General features: G+C 39.6%; 2 protein-coding genes across 5 annotated transcripts in view; one reads left to right on the top strand and one right to left on the bottom strand.

Moving 5' to 3' along the window:
* Positions 1-2,753, bottom strand: part of LOC103397836 (volume-regulated anion channel subunit LRRC8A-like) — an 8,007-nt gene extending 5,254 nt beyond the window's left edge. The window contains exons 1-3 of one of the 2 annotated variants that reach the window (XM_008336236.3): positions 2,338-2,753; positions 1,734-1,858; positions 1-450 (exon numbers count right to left, since the gene is read on the bottom strand). The exon at positions 1-450 is cut by the window's left edge and continues 1,672 nt beyond it. In XM_008336236.3, the coding sequence (XP_008334458.1) occupies positions 1-443 (443 nt within the window). In that variant the 5' untranslated portion in view covers positions 444-450; positions 1,734-1,858; positions 2,338-2,753. Of the gene's footprint in view, positions 451-1,119; positions 1,701-1,733; positions 1,859-2,337 lie in introns of those variants that run through there. The other variant, XM_025053043.1, reaches the window with a different exon arrangement.
* A 136-nt stretch (positions 2,754-2,889) lies between these two features.
* hscb (HscB mitochondrial iron-sulfur cluster cochaperone) lies at positions 2,890-9,340 on the top strand. Of its 3 annotated transcripts, XM_008336234.3 has the most exons (7): positions 2,890-2,994; positions 3,374-3,419; positions 3,500-3,596; positions 6,104-6,193; positions 6,276-6,420; positions 7,830-7,877; positions 8,012-9,340. In XM_008336234.3, the coding sequence occupies exons 2-7, from the start codon at positions 3,412-3,414 to the stop codon at positions 8,104-8,106; spliced, it is 483 nt and encodes a 160-aa protein (XP_008334456.1). In that variant the 5' UTR covers positions 2,890-2,994; positions 3,374-3,411; the 3' UTR covers positions 8,107-9,340. The 3 variants fall into 3 exon arrangements, with proteins under 3 accessions (XP_008334456.1, XP_024908812.1, XP_008334455.1); XM_025053044.1 differs by having other exon boundaries at positions 2,932-3,419; positions 6,107-6,193; XM_008336233.3 differs by having other exon boundaries at positions 2,932-3,419.
* The last annotated feature ends 893 nt before the right edge of the window (positions 9,341-10,233 follow it).

Below are 10,233 nucleotides of genomic sequence, written 5' to 3'. Positions count from 1 at the left end.
AGCAGGATGGATACAAAGTGCTCTAGTTTAGAACTAGTTCTGGGAAATTTAAACCAAAAGTTGCTGCACGCTAGAAATATAAGGGTGTGTAGTAACACTAAGTAGGGAAAATACTTGGCAAACCAGTGCAGTCTGTTCTCGTAGCATACGGCATCCACATAGTTGTACTGGTGGCGGTCCAGGTTATACTGAATCCCTTTGGGCTCCACATACAGTGATGCAGATGTGTTGGTGTTGAAGTTCTTCTTGCAGGTGTTGTTGACCACCCACTTGCAGGGTAGGCAGATCATCTTGTCCTGGGTGACCTGCAGGGTCCCCCCAAACACAGAAATCATGAGCATAACAATGGAGATGTAGTCGGTGAATACGTCCCACCATGGTTTCAGGATGCGGTAGGCTGGTTGTGTGTCCACAAAGTACCGCAGTTCCGTGATAGGAATCATGGTTTATCTGTGGAGGAGAAGAATTTTGATTTTTAATAGAGGAGAGGGCGGGGAGGAGTTTTCTGTTACAAATAATAAAAAGGCAGGTGATTCATTGTGATTAGGTTGTTGTGCTGTTATGATGACACAGTTACCAAGAAATTATAGAGAACAAAATGGAATGTAAATTTAATTTAGTGTTGTTATGCACACCCCTGATGCTGATTGTGAAAACATTTCTGGAGACTGCAGAAGCAAAAATAAAATGTGGTTTTGTATATGTGAATAATATTAATAATAATAATTGATGTTATTATTAAATTATCTGTAGAGTTCATACAGATATGGCTTTATATCTCTATATATTCAGTATACAATAAAATATACAGCATTTATATATAAACATAGATGTGTGTCTGTATATACATATATGTACATATATACACATAAGTATGTATTGTATTTGTTTAATTTTACATTAACTGTAATATTAATATCGCCAAACATAAATATCAATGTAAAATACTAAAATGGAATTTCTTCACTAACGTAATGTAACCACACACAGCACCAAACTTTTGTAAAAGTTAGTATGAAAAAAAAACAAAAAACATCTAAACACACATAACATTACATTACATAACATGTGCTTGATATAATATTGTTTTTAATGTTCTAGAAATATAGTTCTACTTACAACTCCACATGTAAAAAATGCAACAGAGCCATACATTAGAAGTTGAGAGGAATTCACAACTTTCTCTGTCAGGAATCTCCATACATCAGAGCCAGATAAAGCCGTCCAATTCAACCACTTGCCCTGAGCAACTGTGACACACCCAGCACGTAAGCTGGAGAAGTCACTGTTCTTCAGATGATGTTCCGTTTTGGCTTAACCCAAACAACAGGACTGCCTGAGGAGCCACCTTGCTCCCCTGCACTCTATTCTTAGCCATTTCCGTTAATAATACCCAGAGTATTGTCTGTGGGGGCCTTCAGAAACACCACCCTTGACCTTCAGGAGGAGATCCTGTTTACCTTACAGACAGTGCTGTCTCCAACCACTGTCTCTCTAGAATGCTCCTGCATCACCTTTTGCACCCTGAGTGTCACCGCCCCAAACACAATAAACATTCACCAGTTAGCACGCATCATGACCAGCTATGAGGAAACTGAAAAAAGCAAGTGCAGACGCCTTGTCTGATTACCTGCCAATGATCACAATCAGACTGGCCTGAGTTCAGAAAGGCACAAAATTGAACACATGCCACTGGAGCACTTCAATTATAATTAAACAACTATAACACTCACCTGTTTTAATGTGTTATCTGTACTGCAGTGCCTGATCTCGTCCCTGGTGGACCAGCCACTCTCTGTGTCTCCAAAACTCTTCACCAACCATTTCCAAAATCTTTTCCATGCAGTTAAGAGGAAACCTGAGAAAATTAGGAGGAGAATACAGTACGTTATTTACCACAAATGAGTAAAGGACATCTAATTACCTCTTAATCCATTGGATATAAAGTATCGATAAAATAAACACAAAACCTATCCCTAAACTGTGTCACTTTACATCCAAGTTAACATGCTAAGCCATTGAGTAGCACAGCATGTCTTTGTCATATGGCTTTCTGTCAGAAATGCAATTCCACTTATAGTTAATGCAACGTTCATATATATATATAATACTTAAAGGCATCAACATAACACGCCATCAACAGCCAGAATAAAAAAAAGGTACGTCTATATTCGAGCTTAAGAGAAGAAGCCTATTTTTAAAAGCGATAGCAATATGGGCTAGGTTGTTGGCCAGAAAGCTAAAGGGTTACATGCTGACCAGTGGAAGTTTATATCATATCTAGCGGTAATGTTTGAAATTTCTAAATCTGTTTAAATAACGCGGGGTTCAACCTACAGCGTTTTGGTAGCACGCGATGGAAATCCAATTATTTTTTCCTCAAAGTCGTAGATAGAGAAATGTGTTTGCTGCTACTCATAGCTAATGTTAGCTGTTGTTTTATGATGCTGCCTTCGCGCGCTATCGGAATTATGGTAAATAGAATTTTCCGATGTCTAGAAAACAGAGATTTTTTGTCATCTACTTAAATTAACATGCGGTAAAATAGCAGTGTGCACCATTGTGTTTCTTGAACCTTACTTCATTAGCTGCCATTGTCATTGTGCATTTTATATTTGATGTTGGTGTTTTGTTATGTAAATGCTTGTGGTTCAAGAGACACCGTTATTGCTTTTTTGTCGCTGCCTCATAAATTGTATTTAGAATTCCAATTAGTCATGTTACTAGTCCACAACCTTTAGGCACAAGGTTTAGCCAGGTTTGTCATCTTAAACCAATGCGACTCTGTGTTTTATTTTTACTATATTTATTTACTGTTTAACTAATAAAAACACTACAGTCGTAGGTCTGGCTACGGCATCGTTCTCCCGAGCAGCACGTGAAGGCAGCATGAGTCCTCCGCGGCTGGTGACAGGCTGCAGTAGTAAAACACACGAAGAAAAACCCAGTCGTCTCCGCCTCGTTCTTCTTCGACTGTGTAGGGACTATACAGAGGTGTGGGCGTTTTAACTGAAAGATCCAATGTTTTAGTGTTGCTTTAAGCTATATATTATTTATTTATTATATATATTTATTTCAGAAATGCTAGCCGTGAACTCTTTACGTGTCGTTAGCTCGACACGGCCACTCCTGCTGCTCAGGAACCGTATGTGTGTTTCTAAAGTCTGTTTGTCAACTAGCTTCCCCACTAAGGACACATGGCACTGTAATAGGAACAGCAGACCACTGCTGAAGGACACTAGACTGACTTACAACATTAATCAGTCCAAAACACACAGGGATTACTGTACAAGTCTGGCCAGACTGAGCTGTTGGAACTGTAAACAGCCTCTTGACAAAACACCTGCTTTCTTCTGTGTGTCCTGCAAAGTAGTACAGCCCCCCGAGGAAGACGTATCGTACTTTAAGATCATGGCCTGGTGAGTATCCAGTACTTTGAACAAGTGTGAGCATCTTCTCCAGTAGGAATCTGACGTGATCATGTGCTACTTCTTTTAAGTGACTACACTTTTACACTGGACACACAACAGTTGCAGAAGAAATACCTGGAGCTCCAGAGGTTGCTACACCCAGACAACTTCACTCAGAAATCTGCGGTAGGCATGGGATGTAAACTATATTTTAAAAGAAAAGTGAGTCAGCAGAGACTGTACTGTCTATTAGCGGGAGATGGGGCCTAGTGCTGATGTATGGTCGAGGTGCAATAGGTGGCAAAAGTAACTAGTGTGACCCTGTGTCCTTGTTATACAATATGACGGTGCATTTCTTAAGAGTGTTCCACTGTGAAGGCCGGGAGGACTAATTAAAGAAATTTTGACTCAGATATTTATATTTAGAACATTATTGATTGATGGTATTTAGAAAACACACAAGTTTCCCCTTCAGAATTCAATTTCCAGAAAAGTTGATACATTTTCAAAAATGCATAAATGTTTTCTATTGTTAAAGTTACCGTATTCTTAAAAAAAATATATATAGAAGAGGATCCTGAGGATAATCCTTGTTGATTAATTGGGATCATACTTAATGGCTCCTGCTATGGCAGCCTGTCTACTTTGAAAGACACATTCTCTGAATTTTCCCATTTTTTCTTTCTTCAATTCCTGAGAGTATATGAGTGTTGTGTTTAACTAAACTGATCAAAGTTTCCCACTAAGTGAGTCAATTACGATAAATTGAAACCAGAATATCATTATATCTTGTAACATTTTTGTGATTTTACTAATGTAAAATATATGGCGTGGCTGAAAGAAAAGTTTGTGAAAGGCTGTATTTAGACTTACATTTCAAGTAACTATTTTGACATTTTAGCACGATATATGTACCTACACAATCGTCAGGTTGAAATACAGAGTAAGACGACACACGCTTTCTGTCGTCCGCCTGTGGTTTCTCTTTATTTTCTTATTTTCTATTTTCTTTCTTCACACTCCTTTTCATGCACAAAAAATTGCCTGGCTCCAGATGGAATTGAGCCCATGGGGGTTACGCTGTGTTTAATCTGCCTCCTAAGTATATGGACGTTTGTGTTAATACTGAGTTGAATGCATGCCAGTTGCATAATGGGAAAGCGAGCAGAAAAAACAGGTGTGGGCTGTTTAACATCACTTTATGGGAAATTCGCCCCTTAATAAGACCAAACACACACAACCACACACTGACTAGACACTGAGGCAGGTACAGCTTGAAAACAGACACAAGGATCAAAATATTGTCATTAAAAAGAGTAAAATCACATAATTAATGCTGTTAGGCAAAAGGCCAAATGTGCTGATGGGAAAAATTCTGACTTCAGGGAGCAATCTTTCTTTAGGGGTTAGGGAGCTTTGGGTTATGTGCCGCTCCCTTCCGTGTACGAATTACTGCAAAGTCTCTATAGTTAAATGCTTTTATTTTTTCTCCTCTGAATAAATGATACTTTTAACAGTCAATTTTAGTGCTTCATTCAGTCAGGGCTTAGTTAGTCAGTCTAATCAAACACTGGCTCGAGGGCCACATGTTGCCCAGATACAACCTTGGAGTAGCCCAGAAACTTTTTTTAGTACTTTAAGCAAATGCAGAGAATCTGAACTTCCATACTGAGATATTGTAAGGGTGTTCTGCAGGGGGCCCCATCAATTTCGGCTTGGGAGCTACTATTCAGATCAGACTGAAGCAGTGGTTCTTGTCCCTTGGGGACAGAAATGTTCACACTGAAAACATTAAAAATATATTTACTCATATAAACTTATATAAACATACTTTATATAGGCATTGTACAGTATGTTGGGGTACTGATTAATTCATATAACTGTATCTCATAATGTGATTTAATAATTACATTATATATAGTAATTAATTATATCAGTATTTCAATGTGTTTAATATTTGCTCATAATTGATGTTGAGCTACCTATTGGACACTTCTGGTGTACTTAATGACTTCAGGCAACCTCATATGGAATTATATCTGAACTCAGAGTCAGCTGAGTGAGAGTGACTCACAATTGGTTTTTCTTCTCACACAATCTCTCCGAAATTGTACTGACTGTTTTATTTATCAGCACCTCTGGCCTTTTTCTCTTAATTAGACATCACCCAACCCCAGGGGTCCACATCGTATATAGAAAACTCATTACTTATACAAGGCTACAAGGCAGCCTCCGACTGTACGGTTGTTATTACAGGAACGGCTGTACATGATGGGCCATAGCTTGAGACTATTGATTTTCACCAGAGCTGACAGAGCTGATCGCTGTGAAATGGTACTCGGATCTGTCGAGCAATTCCAAGATATTTTACCTGCAGACTCACATCTGTTGTATCACTCTTACACCTGCAACCCTCTGGGGATGCCCCTCCCCCACCCGCGTCCCTCCATTACTACCGAGCAGCTGTACACCATGCACATAATTGACGGCATCATGAAGGATTCCGTGTTTGGGAAACTGACAAATTAGATTGTCAGGATGTGAAGGTGTTGTCTGGGCTTTAATTGAATCTTGGTGACGTGTCCTTCTTTCTATTGTGAATATTTGGTGCTTTTTCTTTTCCCTGTTGTAGAGCATGAATATGGACTGAATCTGCTGTACACTCCAAACTTGACAGAGTTGTCTTTTTGCAGCAGGAGCAGGAGTTCTCCGAAAGCCAGTCGGCTCTGGTGAACAAAGCGTACACGACTTTGCTCAAGCCCTTGAGTCGCGGCCTTTACATGGTAGGTGTGAAGAACCTCCGTCGGTGCTTCTAATGAACAGTTCATTTCCATAACTGCTCGCTGACACTGTCTGATCCGTTAGCTGGAGCTCGAAGGGATGCGTATAGAGGAGGGCACCGACCCCGGGGCTGACTCTGCATTCCTAATGGAGCTGATGGAGATCAATGAGAGTCTCGATGAAGCACAGACTCCAGAGGAGGCCAACAAGATTGGCCAGACCACGAGAGGTAAATACTTATGTCTGATCAGTTCAGTTAATCTTAATCTGGTGGATGGACGTTAGTTAGGTGGTTGGACCGGATTTGAACAAATGCCTGAGAAAAAGTTGGGCTGATGGGTTCTAAACATGCACAAGCATATGACACTGGGCCCCTATGTACAGTATATGTTGATATACTTTTCTAATATTTTTTTGCGCCCCTATCGGTCAGGGGCCCTTGTAATTGTCTTATCTCCTACCCCCATTGAAATTAAAACAAACACAAACAACTGACATGGGTCACGAAGGTTTGGGACTTTTAAAATATGGGTCCCCAGAAAAAAAGATCGGAAAACACTGTTTAAGACTATACTATTTCAGTACACCGTTGGTTCTCAAAGTGGGGGGCGGGACCCCTAGGTGGCGCACATCTATTGTGGACATGATACAAGGCAAATTATTTTGTATGATTTATTTATTATCTTATTCAACAGGAATAATAGTCTATAGAAAAAGTTTGGGAACTGCTGCCAAAGGTGGTCAGTTCAGAGTTTGCATGTTCTTCCCATGTGGTTTCTCCAGATGCTCCAATTTCCTCCCACTGTCCAAAACGTACCTGCTTTGGGTTAATGGTTCACTCTAAATTGACCATAGTTGTGAATGTGAGTTTGAATGGTTCTCTTTATGACAGAGGTGTTCACAAGTTTTTTTTTAAGTCCACAAGCGCAGGTCAAGTTTTATGTCTCTTCAGAGTGTCGGATTGGGCAGTTGTCAGATTCGGCAATTGTCAGATCGGGCAATTGTCAGATTGGGCAGTTGTCAGATTGCCCACCTGCAGCTAGCTATGCAGCTACTAATGCTGCACAGCTAGCTACGGGTGCGCAGGTCGCCATCGTGTTGCCATCATCTGTGGTGCACACAGCGTAATATGGTTTCCATGGTTACAGGACAAAAAAAAAAGAAGGCAATCGTCAGACATTTCAAACTTTCCTCAATATCTATATGCCAAAATAAGAAAACATAAAGATTGTTCACGAGTCCCGAAATCACAGTCCTAGAAGTCTCGTAGTGTCCTAGAAGTGCGTGCGACTCAAGTCTGAGTCACAAACCCGAGTTCCCATCTCTGCTATATGAGACCCTGTGAGGGACTGTTGTACTGACCATCAGATTGTAGTTCTGCCAACCCTCCCATCCCCCCCGAAAAACCCCTCCACCATGAGAAGCACCTAGCACCAGTATCTTTTTCCGTCTTCAGTACATTTCACTGCAATCAAGACGTTGAACAATGTTTTTTCCCCTCTTCTGTTGTTTGTTTCACTTCACTTCAAGTCCTCACTCTCAAAAGCTGAGAGAGAGCTTTTAAATCCTCAGAACAAAGACAGGTCGGCTGCCATGTCTCATTAACAGATGGTGATCCGATCTCCTTCTGTCTTACAGGAAAACTAGCCGACCTGACGGAGCAAATAGATGCTGCCCTCCGTAAAGGTATTCCGTGGCACTGAAAAAGAAAAAAAACGTGTTCCTCCCACTCGTTCATTTGTGCTGAAGCTAACCTGAGTGGTTTGAATTTCATTTTGCATTTCTTTTCTTTCTTTTTTCCCCTCTCTCTCTCTGGTCAGGCGACCTTCAGACTGCACTGGCACTTCTCACCCAAATGAAATACCACGCAAATATCGAGGAAAAAGTCAAGGAAAAACTATGTCAATTCATGTAATCTTTTTTGCTTAATGTCTTATTTGTTTTACCCTTTTCTACAAATATTATTATTATTATTATTTTATTCATAGTGTACAGTGTTGTTTGAATAATAATGTAGGACTAAATTTTATTGTTTATTATATTTTTTATATATACACTATATACGTGCTTTGTTTGTGACTGTGGCCTCAGTCCAATAACATTCATTTATTCCCAAAGTCATTAAACAAAAAGATCTGTTTGAGCCACTGATTAAAACACTGCACTGAATGTGCTGTGATCGTCCCCGCCCATCAGTCACGCTCACATGCAGCTGCTGGCTCTGTCGCACCGGTTCCTAAGGATACCTTTAGGGGGAGACGTAACACCTTGACAATCATCATTCAGTGGAGTGAGGAGCTCTGTGTTGCACAAACAGGATGTCAGAGCAAAACAAATAGAAGTACTCATCTGAGGCAGACCACTAATCGACTTATCAATCACATTTAGAGCTAACGCTTTAATAATCAGGCAGACGATCACTGACTGGTGATCACCGGGTGTTAACCTCGCGCACCTTTTGCCTGCAGCGTTATCACCGTACGTCACTCATCCGCCTTCAGCGACCTGGTCGTGAAAGAATTGCGATCATTTGAAATTACCTGGCAAATTGAAATCGTATCGATGTTGTTGACAACGTCGATGTCTTTGCTGTAATTGAAATGTAAAAGGTGAAAGGCTGGGGTTCATAATGTTCCATAGCACAATACGAGACAATGTTTTATATGTATATGGAATTTGAATTTGTGTTTGAAATGTTACAGACGCAGAACAACCGGGGATACTGTCAGTGGCTACGCTTTAAGCAAGTAATACTATATTTAAAATATAAATTATTCTTTCTTTTATTAAGTCCGTCTTCACCATATAAGTACAGTAAATATTAATGCTAACAGTTTTTTAGTCGTACTACGCTATTTCCTAATGCCGTACCTTATATTACGAATTTACACACAAGTGAGTACTAAAATAACCAAATACTGCTTGTACTCCAGTGCGGCTTATACTCCGTCAATGTAGCTGAGCTCAAACTCGAAGCTCTGGATTCTTACTTAAAATTATATATATTAAAAGTTCTCTATATCTCTAGTAATTGGTGTGGTATCACTGTCACCTGCTGGATCGAATTGCAAGAAAAACTATTCCTGAAATATTCTGCACCCAGAATCATTACAAACACAAAACTAATTTTTAAAAGTAAGGTTGTCATATGTAATTTAAAAATAAAATATATACTACAGACAGGGTTGTTGTGGTTGATTTTATGGGAAGTTACGACATATTTGACTTTTTAAATTTGGCAGTACATTAGTAAATATTTGTGTACCTTTCTACAAACAAGCTCCATTGAAACATCCCCGTGTGATAACCGTTCTGAAGGTTTGTTTTTCAGATCTCTGCTCTGGAGCAACAATGTCATGTGTCTGAAGTTGTTTGTTGTTGTTGTTCTACCACACACCATCAGCCTCCTTAATACACACCAACATTTACAGTGAGCAGAACAGTGCACTCCCACCAGAGCCCTATTTATTATTCATGTAGTAATCGGGAGGAAGGCATCTTTGCTGCGCCTTTAAATTTATTGAAAATGTGATCAACCGGCACAGAGACTGCCGCTGTCTCACTGAACTCTTTGAAATTGAGTTTGAAAGAGATGAAAAGGAAGAAGAAGAAAAAATCTCTCCACACCCGGGCTGTGAAATTGACTTGGATGGAAAAGCTTGGCGAAATGAAGTAGTAGCATGGGACTACTGCAGAGCTTATGGGATGAGTCAGGTCAGTGTGGTACTGTGTGTTAATTTAGACATTCTGTGAAGCTACTTATTGTTCCGTAGAGAGAAGGAGAGAGAGGGAAAAAAAGTTTTGTTATTTCTGTACAAAAAATGGACAGAAAAATCCTGAAAATCTGGTCTCAGATTTGTTTTTCAGAGTTTGATGAAACTGTTGAATTAAGCCCATGACCTATTTTTATTTACCACAAAAATAGACATAGCTAAGTATTTAATGAAAAAAAAGTGAATGTTTTGGTCATTTTTGAGAAACCTTTATTTTTGTAGACTTTTTTTAGGAACTTATTAGTACAGGATTTTACTGTGATCAAAAG

The sequence above is a fragment of the Cynoglossus semilaevis genome, chromosome Z, assembly GCF_000523025.1.
Source record: "Cynoglossus semilaevis isolate Cse_v1.0 chromosome Z, Cse_v1.0, whole genome shotgun sequence".
NCBI lineage: Eukaryota > Metazoa > Chordata > Actinopteri > Pleuronectiformes > Cynoglossidae > Cynoglossus > Cynoglossus semilaevis.
This window is presented reverse-complemented; position numbering and strand designations above follow the sequence as displayed.